This window comes from Hypanus sabinus, chromosome 6 (genome assembly GCF_030144855.1).
Source record: "Hypanus sabinus isolate sHypSab1 chromosome 6, sHypSab1.hap1, whole genome shotgun sequence".
NCBI classification, from domain to species: Eukaryota; Metazoa; Chordata; class Chondrichthyes; order Myliobatiformes; family Dasyatidae; genus Hypanus; species Hypanus sabinus.
The window spans coordinates 15,939,785-15,956,431 of NC_082711.1; the positions used below are offsets into that span (position 1 = coordinate 15,939,785).

Genomic DNA, 16,647 nt, shown 5'->3' on the forward strand with positions numbered 1-16,647 from the left:
ATAGGTAGTGGAAGCTTATCCCCATTACCACCCCTGGCTATAACAACCTTATGGAACCCTTAGGAGACTCATTTCACTGGAAACAGTAGAAAACGGTGTCAGATTAGTTGAGATTTGGCTTCAGTGTTGAAGGTAAGAAAATGGCAAAATAAACAAATAAATATAGAAAATTTAAACATCATGTTCAAATGGTTAATGCAACTAACAAACAGTAGAGTTACAGGACCCATTTCTGTAGAACACCATTGGTCACTTGTTTCCAAAACAAAAGCAACTCTCCAACACCATCCTTACTCTCCTATAAGCAAGTTGAATTTAGGTCCAATTTATTAAACTGACTTGGAACTCGTAGGTGCTATCTTTTGGATTAGTTTTCCATGTGAGACCTTAACAAAGATCTTATTAAAGTTAATGTTGCTTAAATAAGCTGTAATGCCCTCATACATGTATAAGATAAGGGTTTCAACCCTTATCTTAAGGATGATGAAGGGTTTCGACCCGAAATGTTGACTGCTTCTTTCAGTGGATGCTGCCTGACCTGCTGAGTTCATCCAGCTTTTTTGTATGTCTTAATTTGACCACAGCATCTGCAGTGCACTTTGTGTTCTCATAAGGCATTCTCCCCAGTCCTGTAACATTAGGCTTCTGTACCTCCTTCCTGCTGGTAGCAATGAGAAGAGGGAATGTCCTTGGTGATTAGAGTCATTAATAATTGACTCTGCCTTTCTGAGGCACCGTTCCTTAAAGACGTCTTAGATACCACAGAGGCTAGTACCCATGGAGAAATGACTAATTTTATAATTTTCTTTAGCTTCTTACGGTCCTAAGCAGTAGCAGTGGTGTCTGTCACCGTGCTCTCCACGGTATATCTGTAGACAAACCAAGTCTCCTCAAACTCCTAATGAAATGTAGCCATTGTCTTGCCGTCTTTGATCCTCAGAGATATTGATACCAAAAACTTGAAATTGCTCACACTATCCACCTCTGATTCCTCTATGAGAATTAGTTGGTGTACCCTTTCTGAAGTCCACAAGCAGCTCCTTGGCCTTACTGTTGAGTGCAAGGTTGTTGGTGTGACAGCACTCAGCTAGCTGGTATAGCTCACTCCTGAAGAGTTATTGAAATTGTGTCTGCCTTATTTGTGATTTAGCATATTATGGTGGTGTCATCTGCAAACTTGTCAATGAAGTTAGAACAGAATGTGTATGTATAGGGAGTAAATTAGCCTGTGGGTGCAGTCTTATGGAGGACCAGTGTAAAGGATATGTGTAGTGGAAGTGTTGCAGCCTATGCTTATTGATTGTGTCTATTGGTTAGGAAATCAAGGATCCAGCTGGAAGTGTTGAATCCCAGTTCAGGGAGGTTGGAGATGACATTGGTCTCATGGGCTTGTGATTACCTGGTTTATCTTTGATATCTGGATTGAATAAGGATATTTCTTAATTGTTCCTGACTAACTTGGATAGACCAGGACTTCTCTGTGATTTTACTTTTTCTGCAAACTTCAATCAAAGTTTCAAGTTATGTTCATAGCTATAATGCAGACTGATGATTTGTGCTTTTCATGTGCCTAAAACAGACCATAATACAAAGCATGAATCCTATTTTTCTCAGTGCTACAAACTCTGCAAGCCAAATTCTTATCTACTTCAGAGTGATGTTTATCATGAATGTATGGGGTCTAAAATGGCTTATTTCGCTGTTCAATTATTAAGCTTTCTTTATGAAAAAGTTTTGCAATTTGACCAATTTGTGATTTGTTGCATTTAATATTTTGTGTTTTAATAATGCATTAATAATAATAATAATAAAAATTCTTGGCTTAATTAGTGAGAAAAATTAAACTGATCAAAGGATTGGAAGAGGTGAATGTGCATGAGAAAGAAACTTGCACTTTTGAAGTTGAGCTGTCTCATGAAGAAGTGGATGTAACCTGGCTGAAGGATAATATCAGACTGAAATCAGGTCCCAACTGCAAGATTACTACACAGGGCAAGAAACATGCTCTGACATTGTCTGCTTTGAGAATTGAGGATTCAGGACTAATTAGTTTCAAAGCTGAAGGTATACACTCATCTGGAAGACTCAATGTAACAGGTAAATCTTTAAAGTACAAGAGCAAGTCACATACTTTGCTTTGGGTTAAGACCATAAGACATAGGAGCAGGATTAGGCCATACAGTCCATCAGATCTGCTTTGCCACTCCAATCATGGCTGATTTATTACCCCTCTCAACTCCACTCCCCTACCTTCTGTTTGTAATCTTTAATGCCCTTACTACTTAAGAACCTATCAACCTCCACTTTAAGTATACCCAATGACTTGGCCTCCACAGCCGTGTGTGACAATGAATTGCACAGATTCACCAACTGTGGGTAAAGAAATTCCTCTTCATCTCTGTTGTAAAGGGATATCCTTGTATTCTGAGGCTGTACCCTCTGGTTTTAGACTCTTGCACTATGGGAAACATCCTCTCCACATCTACTCTATCCAGGCTGTTCAATATTCAATAGGTTTCAGTGAGATTCCACCTCCCCCCCACCTCATTCTTCTGAACTCCATTGAGAACAGATCCAGAGCCATTAAACACTCCACATTCATTCCTGGGATAATTCTTGTGAACACCCTCTGAGCCCTCTCCTAGCTTTTATATGCTAGTCCTTTTGAAATGAAAGCTAACATTACATTTGCCTTCCTTACTACCAACATAATATATAAGTTATGCAATATGCAAGTTAGCCTTTAGGAAATCCTGTACTAGGACTCTGAAATTGCTTTACACCTCAGATTTCTGAATTTGTTCCCTTTTAAAAAAGTAATCTACTCCTTTATTCCTTCTGCAAACACTTCCCTACATTGTATTCCATCTGTCACTACTTTCCTGGTTCTTGTAATCTGTCCTTCTGCAGACTCCCAGCTTCCTCAATACTCTGCCCCTCCACCTATCTTTGTATCATCCACAAATATAGCCAACGTTCCTTTAACCAAATCATTGGCATATAACATGAAAAGTGGTCTCAATGCCACCCTCTGTGGGACACTTGTAGTCATCAGCAGCCAAACAGGAAAAGCCCTCTGTATTCCCACTCTTTGCCTCCTGCCAGTCAACCAATCTTCTATACAAGCCTGTATCTTTCCGTTAATCTTGTTTAAGTAGCCCCATGTGTGGCATCTTGTTAAAGGATTTCTGAAAATCCAAGTAAACAACATCCTCTGACTGTCCGTTTTCTATAACCATATAACAATCACAGCACGGAAACAGGCCATCTCGGCCCTCCTAGTCCGTGCCGAACTCTTAATCTCACCTAGTCCCACCTACCCGCACTCAGCCCATAACCCTCCACTCCTTTCCTGTCCATATACCTATCCAATTTTACCTTAAATGACACAACTGAACTGGCCTCTTCCACTTCTACAGGAAGCTCATTCCACACAGCTATCACTCTCTGAGTAAAGAAATACCCCCTCGTGTTTCCCTTAAACTTTTGCCCCCTAACTCTCAAATCATGTCCTCTCGTTTGAATCTCCCCTACTCTCAATGGAAACAGCCTATTCACGTCAACTCTATCTATCCCTCTCAAAATTTTAAATACCTTGATCAAATCCCCCCCCTCAACCTTCTACACTCCAATGAATAGAGACCTAATTTGTTCAACCTTTCTCTGTAACTTAAGTGCTGAAATCCAGGTAACATCCTAGTAAATCGTCTCTGCACTCTCTCTAATTTATTGATATCTTTCCTATAATTCGGTGACCAGAACTGTACACAATATTCTAAATTTGGCCTTGTACAATTTCAACATTACATCCCAACTTCTGTACTCAGTGCTCTGATTTATAAAGGCCAGCGTTCCAAAAGCCTTCTTCACCACCCTATCTACATGAGACTCCACCTTCAGGGAACTATGCACTGTTATTCCGAGATCTCTCTGTTCCACTGCATTCCTCAATGCCCTATCATTTACCCTGTACGTTCTATTTGGATTATTCCTGCCAAAATGTAGAACCTCACGCTTCTCAGCATTAAACTCCATCTGCCAACATTCAGCCCATTCTTCTAACAGGCATAAATCTCCCTGCAAGCTTTGAAAACCCGCCTCATTATCCACAACACCTCCTACCTTAGTATCATCGGCATACTTACTAATCCAATTTACCACCCCATCATCCAGATCATTTATATATATTACAAACAACATTGGGCCCAAAACAGATCCCTGAGGCACCCCGCTAGTCACCGGCCTCCATCCCGATTAACAATTATCCACCACTACTCTCTAGCATCTCCCATCTAGCCACTGTTGAATCCACTTTATTACTCCAGCATTAATACCTAATGACTGAACCTTCTTAACTAACCTTCCATGTGGAACTTTGTCAAAGGCTTTGCTGAAGTCCATATAGACTACATCCACTGCCTTACCCTCGTCAACATTCCTCGTAACTTCTTCAAAAAATTCAATAAGGTTTGTCAAACATGACCTTCCACGCACAAATCCATGCTGGCTACTCCTAATCAGATCCTGTCTATCCAGATAATTATAAATACTATCTCTAAGAATACCTTCCATTAATTTATCCACCACTGATGTCAAACTGACAGGTCGATAATTGCTAGGCTTACTTCTAGAACCCTTTTTAAACAATGGAACCACATGAGCAATACACCAATCCTCTGGCACAATCCCCATTTCTAATGACATCTGAAAGATCTCCGTCAGGGCTCCTGCTATCTCTACACAAACTTCCCTCAAGGTCCTGGGGATTATCCTGTCAGGACCCGGAGATTTATCCACTTTTAAATTTCTTAAAATTGCCAGTACTTCCACCTTTTTAATTGTCATAGGTTCCATAACTTCCTTACTTGTTTCCCACACCTTACATAATTCAATATCCTTCTCCTTAGTGAATACCGAAGAGAAGAAATCGTTCAAAATCTCTCCCATCTCCCTCGGCTCCACACATAGCTGACCACCCTGATTCTCTAAGGGACCAGTTTTATCCCTCACTATCCTCTTGCTTTTAATATAACTGTAGAAATCTTTCGGATTTACTTTCACCTTATTTGTCAAACTAACCTTGTATCTTCTTTTAGCTTTTCTGATCTCTTTCTTAAGATTCCTTTTACATTCTTTATATTCCTCGAGCAATTCCTTTACACTATGCTGCCTATATCTATTGTAGACATCCCTCTTTTTCTGAACCAAGTTTCTAATATCCCTTGAAAACCATGGTGCTTTCAAACTTTTACTTTCAACCTAACAGGAACATGAAGATTCTGTACCCTCATAATTTCACCCTTAAATGACCTCCATTTCTCTATTACATCCTTCCCAAAAAACAACTTGACCCAATCCACTCTCTCTAAATCCCTTCGCATCTCCTCAAAGTTAGCCTTTCTCCAATCAAAAATCTCAACTCTAGGTCCATTCCTGTCCTTCTCCATAATTATATTGAAGCTAATGCTATTGTGATCACTGGACCTTAAGTGCTCCCCAACACATATATCTGTCAGCTGACCTGTCGCATTCCCTAACAGGAGATCCAACACTGCCCCATCTCTAGTCGGTACTTCTATGTATTGTTGCAAAAAACTATCCTGCACACATTTCACAAACTAAACCATCCAGCCCTTTTACAGAATAAGCTTTCCAATCTACGTATGGAAAACTAAAATCTCCCACAATCACCACCTTGTATTTACTACAAAGATCTGCTATCTCCTTACACATTTGCTCTTCCAACTCACGCTCCCCATTAGGTGGCCTATAATGCACTCCTATCAGTGTTACTACACCTTTCCCATTCCTCAATTCCACCCAAATGGTCTCCCTAGAGGAGCTCGCTAATCTATCCTTCCAAAGCACCGCCATAAGATTTTCTCGGACAAGCAATGCAACACCTCCTCCTCTGGCCCCTCCTACTCTATCACACCTGAAGCAACTAAATCCAGGAATATTTAGTTGCTATTAACACCCTTCCTGCAACCATGTTTCACTAATAGCTACAACATCATAATTCCAGGTATCAATCCACGCTTTAAGCTCATCCACCTTTCTTATAATGCTCCTAGCATTAAAATAGATACATTTAAGATACTCTCCATCTCCTCCTCTCTTTCCATCCCCAACAATGCATTCAAATTTATTATCCTTTTCTTTCTTCTCCCCTACATCTTCGGGCTGAGCGCATCCCTTCTCCATCACCTGCCTTTCCTCCCTCACACAGTGTCTACTTACTTGATCTACTGGTGAACTAACCTCCTCTCCCATAGTTTCCTCAAATTGATTCCCGCCCCCCCCCCCCCATCTTACTAGTTTAAAGTCTGCCCCGTAGCCCTAGCAAACCTCCCCGCTAGGATATTGGTCCTCCCCAGGATTTGAGTGTAACCCGTCCTTCTTGAACAGGTCACGCCTGCCCCAGAAGAGGTCCCAATGATCCAGAAACTTGAATCCCTGCTCCCTGCTCCAGTCCCCCAGCCACGCATTCATCCTCCACCTAATTCCATTCCTACTCTCACTGTCGCGTGGCACAGGCAGTAATCCCGAGATTACTACCTTTGCAATCCTTCTTCTTAACTGCCTTCCTAACTCCCTATACTCTCGTTTCAGGACCTCTTCCCCTTTCCTACCTATGTCATTGGTACCTACATGTACCACGACCTCTGGCTCCTCACCCTCCCACTTCAGGATATCTTGGACGTGATCAGAAACGTCCCGAACCCTGGCACCAGGGAGGCAAGCTACCATCCGGGACTCCCGATCACCTCCACAGAACCGCCTGTCTGAACCCCTGACTATCGAGTCCCCTATTACTATGGTTCTCTTTCTTCTATCCCTACCTTTCTGAGCTACAGGGCCATCCTCTGTGCCAGAGGCCCGGCCACTGTCACTTCCTCCAGGTAGGCTGTCCCCCCCCAACAGTACTCAAACTCTATCTTGCCTGTTACGTCCTCAAAAAATTCCGGTGGGTTAGTTAGGCAAGATTTAAGGAAACCATGCTGACTTTGGCATATTTTATCAAATACCTCCAAATACCCCAAAACTTCATCCTTAATAATGGACTCCAACAGCTTCCCAACCACTGAAATCGGGCTAACTGACCTATAATTTCCTTTTTCTGCCTCTCTCCCTTCTTAAAGAGTGGTGTGACATTTGTAGTTTTCCAGTCCTCAAGACCATTTCAAAATCTAGTGATTCCTTAATGATCACGACTTAGTGTCTCCACAGTTTCTTCAGCTACCTCTTAGAACCCTGGGGTTTAGGCCATCTGGTCCAAGTGACTTATCTACCTTTAGACCTTTCAGCTTCCCAAGCACCTTCTTTTTAGTAATTTAATTTCTGGCACACGACTGGTATCTTCTATGGTGAAAACTGATGCAAAATACTTGTTAGGTTCATTTGCCACTTCTTTGTCTCCCATTATTTACTACCTCTCAAGTGTCATTTTCCAGCAGCCTGGTATCCACACTTGCCTTTCTTTTATTCTTTGTATAATCTGAAAAAAAAAATTGGCATCCTCTTATATTGCTAACTTGATTACCTTCAGATTTCATCTCTATATTTGCATTTGCACAGCTTGCTGCCTTCTGCACTTGATCTTTCAATGATCCTGTTACAGTTATTATCCTCTAGATTTGCTGAGTATGCCCTCAAGGTTGTATGTGGTGACATGAACTCTGAAAATAAAATTTACTTTGAACTTTTTTCCCTCTCCATATTGCTTTTTAGATGCTTTCTGTTGGTTTTTAAAAGCTTCCCAATCCTCTAACTTCCTCTAGCTTAACAGCTAACCGCTGCCCATTGGCTCTCCCAGTCATAATATTGTTTCAAAATGTCATAAATTAGTAAGCATTGTGCATTAGCAGTTGTATAAAAGAAAAGCCTCTAGTTATAAATAAATAACACCCCAAAGTGAATTAAAATGGATTGGATACAAAGAAGTAATGTCTACTCTCCTGCCTCAGAATCTGCTGCTGTAGCCTTCAAGTTTTCCTTTGTGCTGTTATGACTTCCAATAAATGTATTTTTATCAGTTAATTCTCACTGACTTCAATTTTTATTGAAACTCCTCGATGTCAAACTCAGTCAAGTTCTGCCATGAAATCAGGGCCACCACTTACCATTCTTTCGAATTTCAGTTTTATGGATGTTGATTGTGCTCAGAGGTATCCAGCTGAGATGAGCTGATGCAAGTTGGTTGATACTGCCAAACACAGCTTACACGGAGGGGAGTAATTGTCCACTCGTTACATTTTAATAGAGAGGTTAAACTTGCAAGTTTTGTTTTGCACATTGTAGTTACTCTTATTTTTTTTAAACAGAGCCTGTGGTGACCTTTGTTAAACTTTTAGAGGATATAAAAGTTCCAGAGAAAGATAAAGTTGTTTTCGAATGTGAACTGTCAAGAGCCAACGCAGAAGTTAAATGGTTTAAGGTATGAAGATACAAAAATCGTTCAATTAATGAGAGAAAATTCAACAAAAGTAATGGAAGACTCCTGTTTTAACAGAAAATTAGAGAATATCTATGGCACTGCTGATTAGAGTGTCAGTCAGGTACTGTTAAGGCACTACCCTTCCCTGGTGGTTGCTACAAAGGTGGTTACATATTTGCACAGTGGTGTACTTTGGAGATGTTTATGTAGTTGCAGAAACTGCAAATCGTATGAGCATTATATTTTCATTAAAGTTGACTAGAATGGCCTATATAGACAAGGTAAATAGTTGTATGATTTTGCATTGGGGGCAAGGAAGTTGGATATAATAAATTCCAATTGATTTAACCTGGACATTCTGCGAGGCTCTATTATGCTTATGCAAAAGCAATTCTTGAAGCACAAGAATAGACTCATCAGTGCACACCCTCTGTACTGATCTTTATTCTGTCTGGTCATCTCTCAGCCTTTGATGGTGCACAGAAAATAACTTAAGCTTGTCCATCCTCTCCTTATAGCTAACATAGTCCAATTCAGGTAACATCCTCGTGAACTTTTTCTTGTCTCCTTTTCAAAGCCTCCACATCCTTCCTATGGAGTGGCAACCAGAAATGCATGCACTTTTGCCAAAATTCCTATGCAATGGTTATATCTAAGCCATGAAGCCCTTCTCACATTTGTTTCACAGTTCTTGTCTGACATAAGAAAAATCTTTGTTCAGAAGTTAGACGAGCTTTTAATTCTAGATTTAAATTCTACCATCTCCCTCCTTCCATTTCAGTCTTGAAGGAGGGTCTTGGCCCAAAACATCAACCTTTTATTTATTTTTTTAAATGCTGTCTGACCCGCTGAATTCCTCCAGCATTTTGTGTTTGTTTCTTTGGATTTCCAATATCTGCAGACTTTCTTGTGTTCCATTTAAAAAAAACCTTGCCCAGGCTTGCGCCCTGGAAACTTTTCAAGATGCAAATCCATAGTCAATCGAGACTAACGGAGGCCTACATTTTCACAATTATATACACCTATGTTTGATAAGTTCTTTAATCCTTCTGTTCTGTCTGGAATATTAGGAGTGATTTGCCACAGGGTAAATTACAAATTTATCTCAGTCATTAATGTTTCCTTGCACTGTTTTTGAATTATTGTCCGACTAGAGATTGGAACAATATTTCTAGTATCAGAAACAAGAAAGTGCTGTTAAATCAGTTTGGTGTCACATAATGACTAAATTTACAGCTATATATAACCATAATTCATATAATCATTATAATTTCCTGCAGGATAATGTGGAAATTAGACCAGGGAAAGGATATAGTATTATATCTAAAGGAAGGAAAAGGAGTCTTATCATTTACCAATGTGGACATGAACACCAAGCACAATACACATGTGATGCGGTGGATTGCAAGTCATCAGCTATGCTCACTGTCCATGGTATGTGGTTAGTGATGATTGGTCCTTATTTATACCACTGTTAAGTTTTAATAAAGTAATTCTGATATCTCTGCTTGCTTGACCAAAATGATTCTATCTGAACTGCAAGACAATAGACAATTATACAGTACATGTAAATATTTGTGTATAGGATCCCACCGATGTACTTAACACAAACTTCTCTTAAATGTTGCAATTGAACCTGCATCTACTATTTCTGCTGGCAACTCATTCCATACTTGCATCACCCTGTGAGTGTCATACAGTGAAGTTTCCCCTCAGGTTCCCATTAAATATTTCACCTTTCATCCTTAACCTATGACCTTTAGATATTTCTGAATCCTCCCCAAAGCCTACATTGCCGCCAAGTTTAGTGTCATGAACTGACTGTAAACTGTATCTCTTCATTCAAATCATTGATAAAGATTGTGAACAGCTGATATATTTTTGTGTGCCATTAGTCATTATTTCCCTGCCCAAAAATGACTTTTTTAATCCTACTCTGTTTTCTATCTGTTAACTAACTTTTAATCTATGCCACCATACTACCATTATGCCAGGCACTTCAATAATGTTTAATAATATCCATTTGTTTTCATATCAAAGACTTTCATAAAGTTTAAATACATTATGTCAACTGGTTTATTTTCATGTGTTACAATCTTTAAAAATTTCTAACAGTAAATAGTTAAATTATTAAATGAAATAGAAAGATTAAGCCTGGGCTCTGTGGAAATTATCTCCTGAAGCATAAAAGCTCCTAAGGGATTTTGACAGTGTGAATACACAAGTATGTTTTACCCATTAGAGTTGAGTGTAGAGTTGAGATTGGTTTGAATTCCTTCTCTGAGAAAGTTGTAAATGTTTGGAAATCTTCACTGAAATGTGCTGTGGGCATTGACTGATTTAAGCTTGAGGTAGACTTTTAGTCTGTGAAGTATTATGAGGATCACATGGGAAAGTGAAATTGCGTCTAGAGGTCAGCCATTACTTTTTCGTAGAGCAGGTGAGATTGAAGGTTCATTGGACCTGGCCTTGCTCTTACTATTTTACTACTTAAATTCTTGTGTAAAAGGAAGATATTTTATTACTTGGGATTAAGTGATTTAGAAATATTCTACTGTTGTTAAACATACCCATTATATGTAAATATTCATAGAATTTTAGTTTGAGAAATGAAATAATGTTTGGAAGAATGGGTGGCTAAATGGAGAAATGTACCAATGAAACTAGATTTACCATTTTAATTATTTCTGCTCTGTGACATTTGATTTAATAATAGTTGTATTATATAAGCTATGTTACTTTGCAATAAAATTGACGTAATGAGTTTACATTGTGATATTTGATGTTAACTGTAAGGATACGATAAGTGTGCTAGGCAAGAGGAGAACAGTGAAGGGAGGGGATGGGAACTGAGTGCGTGGAGTATATGGTTGATAGGCTGAGCAGCTGGGAGAAGGGTAAGAAACTGGGACACCGATGGCTGGGGGTATGAGAAGTGAGAAGAGTTAGGAGAGAAGAGAGTATACGGGAGGACCTGGGTGAATCAGGAGAAAAGAGAAATGAACAGAGGTTGAATTCACTGTTCATGCTTTTGGGCTTTAGACTATGCAAGTAGAATATGAAGTTGTGTCCGCTGTGTCTCCAGGCACAGTTGCATCTCCACCCCTTCCTTCCCCATCTGATAATAAGGGTGAAACCAAAGTAAGATCCAGGAAAGGTTTAACAAAGCATGGGCTTGAATGATGAAATACAGTTTAAGATGCATGATTATGGAAGTAGATACAATGGAGAAAATGTAGAATGTAAAACTGAGATAGAGAAGATTTCTGTAAACAAAATATTACAGTTTTATTTGAATACATGAAGCACAGAGGATAAAGGAAGGAAAGGGAATTCCAACAGGTTAGAGCACAAAATTAAATAAAAGGGTCAGAGACAACATATAAGAGTACTGGTCTTGCCCTAAGCTATGGAGGGGGAGAAGATGGGATGTTTGCTTGTGTACACCTCATGAAATTCTGAGCTAATCCTAACCACATTGGTCATGGTGTCAGATGCATAGTCCATGTCTTCAACTGTAACAAAACTAGGTTAATCTTTTTTGAAAACTGAAGGACTAGAAGCTATCCAATTTTCATCAACTTGTAAACTGAAGTACAAAATTGGTTGATCTACCAAATACCCTACATTGTAATGGATAGAGAACAGAACATTGTTTGGTGTGAATGAGTGTACAGCCCTGCTTCACTTTGCTCAAGTTAGCCTATTTAGAAAATTATTGCTGTTTTGTTGTTTGATTCTTAATTTTTATTATAGTAATAATGATAATTGACATAACAAGTCAGTGCAGTGCCAGTCAATCTGCCTACACAATTGTCAGTATATCCCTTTTGGGCTCCTTATTTTAGAAGGGATATACTGACACTGGAGAGGGTTCAGAGAAGATTCATGAGAATGAATCCAGGAATGAAAGGGTTACCATATGAAGAACGTCTTACAGCTCTTGGGCTGTATTCCCTGGAGTTCAGGAGGATGAGGGGGGATCTCATTGAAACATTTCGAATGTTAAAAGGCATGAACAGATTAGATATGGCAAAGTTATATCCCATGGTAGGGGAGTCTAGGACAAGAGGGCATGGCTTCAGGATTGAAGGCGGTCCATTTAGAACAGAGATGCAGTGAAATTACTTTAGTCATAGGGTGGTAAATCTGTGGAATTTGTTGCCTCAAGCAGCTGTGGAGGCCAAGTCATTGGGTGCATTTAAGGCAGAAATAGATAGGTTCTGGATTAGCCAGGGTATCAAAGGGGATGGGGAGAAGGCAGGGGAGTGGGAATGACTGGAAGAATTGGATCAGCACATAATTGAGTGGCGGAGCACACTCGATAGGTTGAATGGCCTACTTCTGCTCTTGTGTATTTGGTCTTATGGTCTTGCACTGAAGTTGCAATGAGAAAAATGAATGTGGGAAAGCCCTTGAATTTATATGACTTCAAGGTGTTTCAGATTCCCTAAAGGTTAATTTGCAGGTTGAGTCAGTGGTAAGGAAAGCAAATGCAAAGTTATCATTCAATTCGTGGGAATTAGAATATTAAAGCAAGGATGCAATGTTAAGGTATTGGTGAGTCCTCATTTGGAGTACTGTGAGCAGCTTTAGGCCCCTTATTTAAGAAAGGATGAGCTAACATGGATTCAAAAGAGGTTCATAAAAATGATTCCATAAGGCTTATAATAAAGAGTGTTAGATGGCACTGGGTCTCTACTCATTGGGATTTAGAAGAATGAGGGAAGATCTAATTGAACCCTATCAAATGTTGAACGACCTTGACAGGATAGATTTGGAAAGGATGTTTCCTATGATGGAGGAGTCTAAGACCAGAGGATGTAGCTCAAAACAGAGGGATGTCCATTTAGAACAGAGAGGAGGAGGTATTTCTTTAGCCAGAGAGTGGCGAATCTGTGGAATTCATTGCCACAGTGGTTGTGGAGGTGGAGGGTGACAGTTTCTTGATTAGTCAGGACATGAAGGGATATGGGAAAAGGCAGGAGATTGGGACTGAGAGGGAAATGGATCAGCCATGATAAAATGGCTGATCAGACTTGATGGGTCAAATGGCCTAATTCTGCTCCTATATCGTATGATCTTAGTTTAAGGTGAGGGTAGAAAGATTTAAAAGAGACCTGAAGGGTAACTTTTTTGCTCAGAGATTGGTCAGCATATGGAACAAGCTGCCGGGGAAAATGGTAGAGGCAGGTATACTAACACTATTTCAATGACATTTGGACAGATTTATGGATAGGAAAAGGTTTAGAGGGAGACGAGCCAAATGCAGCTAAATAGGATTAGCTCAGGAAGGCACCATGGTTGCAGAGGATAAATTGGGCAAAAGGGCCTGTTTCAATACTGCATGACTGTATCGTACAATTTATCTCTAATGAACTTGCTATATTGTCCAAGCAGTTAGAGGTTAGAACTTATTAAATAGATACAGTTAGACAGCAAGTGCAATTTCTACCATGCTCCTTTATGGAAGGATTGAAAATCAAATAAGGAATTCTGGTTTAAACAGCTAGACCAGTATTTTGGTTTGTGGATTTACAAGGTTGACATTTGTTGTGCACACTGATTGCTCACTGTACCAATTAGTTTGCAAGCCATTTCAAGGGCAGATAAGTAGTAAATACACTGGTGAACTTACAAGAATGGCATATTTCATGACCTTGAAGAACATTAACACACCAGAATAGCTTTATTTGTCAAATGCATTGCTTGCATCAAAAACCAACAAAGTCCAAGGATTTGGTAGAGGTGTATATATGACCATAAGATATAGGAGCTGTAATAGGGTCGTTTGGCCCAATGAGTCTGCTCCACCATTCAATCGTGGCTGATTTATTATCCCTCCCAACCCTATTCAACTGCATTCTGTAAATTATGGTTGAAAATTGTTACTGTAGGCAAGAAGTTCTATGGAGGCAAATTCAAGCATTAAATAGAAGATTTACTGCTTTGTTTTTCTTTAGCTCGTGATATCAAAGTAGTTCGGCCTTTGGAAGATTTGGAAGTGATTGAGCAGGAGAGTGCTTCCTTCTTATGTGAAATTTCACATGATGAAGTCGATTTTCAGTGGTTTAAGAACAACGTAAAAATCAAAGCTGGGGACAATGTGAAATTACGTCAAGAAGGTAGAATTTTTCTTGATTATTTTAAAGTGATTTTAGATTGGTATATGGTATATTCAAATATATGCTTCCAATAGGACTCAAGTACTGTAATGCCCAGTCAGTGGATGCTGTAAAGCCCCATTTTGCACACATCCATTTTATATTTTCAGTTGCAGATCTAGATATAACCAACTGTTTTGTATATAGGAAGGACGCATATTCTACTCTTTAAATCAGTGAAGCCTGAAGATGCTGCAGAGATCAAGTTTGTTGCTGAAAGTGCCACTTCCAGAGCTTTCCTTCGAATTAAAGGTAAGAATTCTTGGAGGAACAATGGAGAAACTTTGAGAGAAAAAGCTCTTGTACTCTATATTACATAAACACAAGATATTCTGCACAGGTCTGTACATTTCAATGGAGTCATAATGCAAAGATTTTTACTCCCTCAGATTGTGGGATGGAGGTGAGATTTAACTAAATTCTAATGCTGGAAATCCAGAGCAACACAGAGAAAATGCTGGAGGAACTCAGCAGGTTAGGAAGCATTTATGGAGAGAAATAAACGGTTGGCATTTTTGGCTGAGGTCCTTTATCAGGACTGGAAACAAAGGGGGAAGAAGCCAGAGTAAGAAGGAGATGGGATGGAAATGAGTAGAAGCTTGCAGGTGATAGGTGAGTCCAGGTGAATTAAAGCTGGGAGGTGATAGGTGGAAGTGGTAAAGGGCTGGAAAAGATGGAATCTGATAGGAGAGGAGGTTGGACCCTGGGGGAATGGGAAGCAAAAAAGGGTACCAGAGTGAGTTGATAGGCAGGTAATGATAAAAGAAAAGGTAAGAGGAGAGCCAGAATGGGGATGGAATAAGAGAGAAGGGTAGAGGGGAGAAATCACAAAGTTTGAGAAATCAGTGCTCATGCCATCGAGCTGAAGGCAATCCAGGCAGAATATGAGGTGTTGCTCCTTCAACCTGAGAGTGGCCTCATCGTGGCAATTGAGGAGGCCAAGGACCAACATGTCAGAATGGAAATGGGAAGTAGAATTAAAATGGTGGACAGAGTGAAGGTGCTCGATGAAGCAGTTTCTCAATCTACGTAGTGTCTTACCGATGTAGAGGAGGCTGCACCAGGAACACTAGGTATAGTAGATGACCCTCGGACATACTTTCACTCCAGTAGCCTATGTATGCATACAGCACATCATTCTTTGCCACTGCTGTTTGCAATAATGTGATCCCATACCAGCCAAATCTTTCCATTCCAACTCTTCTCTGCTTTCTGCTCTGTGACTGCTTCTCCTCTGTCCTCCTGATCTACTCAGTTCCTACACCCACCCCAGACCCACCATCATACTTCTTTCCCTCCTCCACCCACTCTATCTGCCCATCACCACACACTCCCATTCTTTTCACCCCTCTATTCCCATTTACCTCTCTTCCCTTATTTGATTCCATGCTCCATCTTTCTCTCATAGCATATTTCGATATCAACAGCCCTTTGTCACCTCCATCTATTACTCCCGGTCTCTATCACTACTTCCACTCTTCTATCCTGCCTATCATCCCTCTCACCTGGATCTATCAATTGATTGCTATATCTTGGTCCACCCCATCATTTTACCTGTTTAAAATTATTTTATGTTGGTTTTTCAGTCCAAGTAATGGATCTTGACCTGAAACGTTGACTGTCCATTTCCCTCCACTGATGCTGTCTGATCTGCTAAGCTCCTCCAGAATCTTGATTGTTGTTTAATATTCTGGTGAATCTCCTCTGCACTGTCTGTAACAGAATAACATCCCATTCAACCAGAACTGCATATAAAAATCCAAATGCAATCTAACCACTGTTTTATAAAGTTCCATTTTAACATCTCAACTTTTATATCCTTTTTCTTTACCTATGAAGGAAAACTAGCTGAATTGCCTCAATCAGAACCATATTTGCCTGCAATATGACTTTCAGTGAACTATGGTTTTAAGACTTTGTGATTATACCTCTTTAATTTTGGATTTGCAATCCAATTAACAATTAATATAATATTTACACATTTAACATAATTCACTTTTCATTTTAAAATCTTTTTATTAATTATTGAAGATTAACAATAAAAGA

At 39.7% G+C, this 16,647-nt stretch overlaps 1 protein-coding gene across 1 annotated transcript in view; it reads left to right on the forward strand.

Moving 5' to 3' along the window:
- Positions 1–16,647, forward strand: part of obscnb (obscurin, cytoskeletal calmodulin and titin-interacting RhoGEF b) — a 533,110-nt gene that overhangs the window by 94,602 nt on the left and 421,861 nt on the right. Inside the window, 5 exon segments of the mRNA XM_059971780.1 lie at positions 1,831–2,097; positions 8,325–8,437; positions 9,718–9,871; positions 14,401–14,562; positions 14,749–14,853. Coding sequence (XP_059827763.1) covers positions 1,831–2,097; positions 8,325–8,437; positions 9,718–9,871; positions 14,401–14,562; positions 14,749–14,853 — 801 coding nt within the window.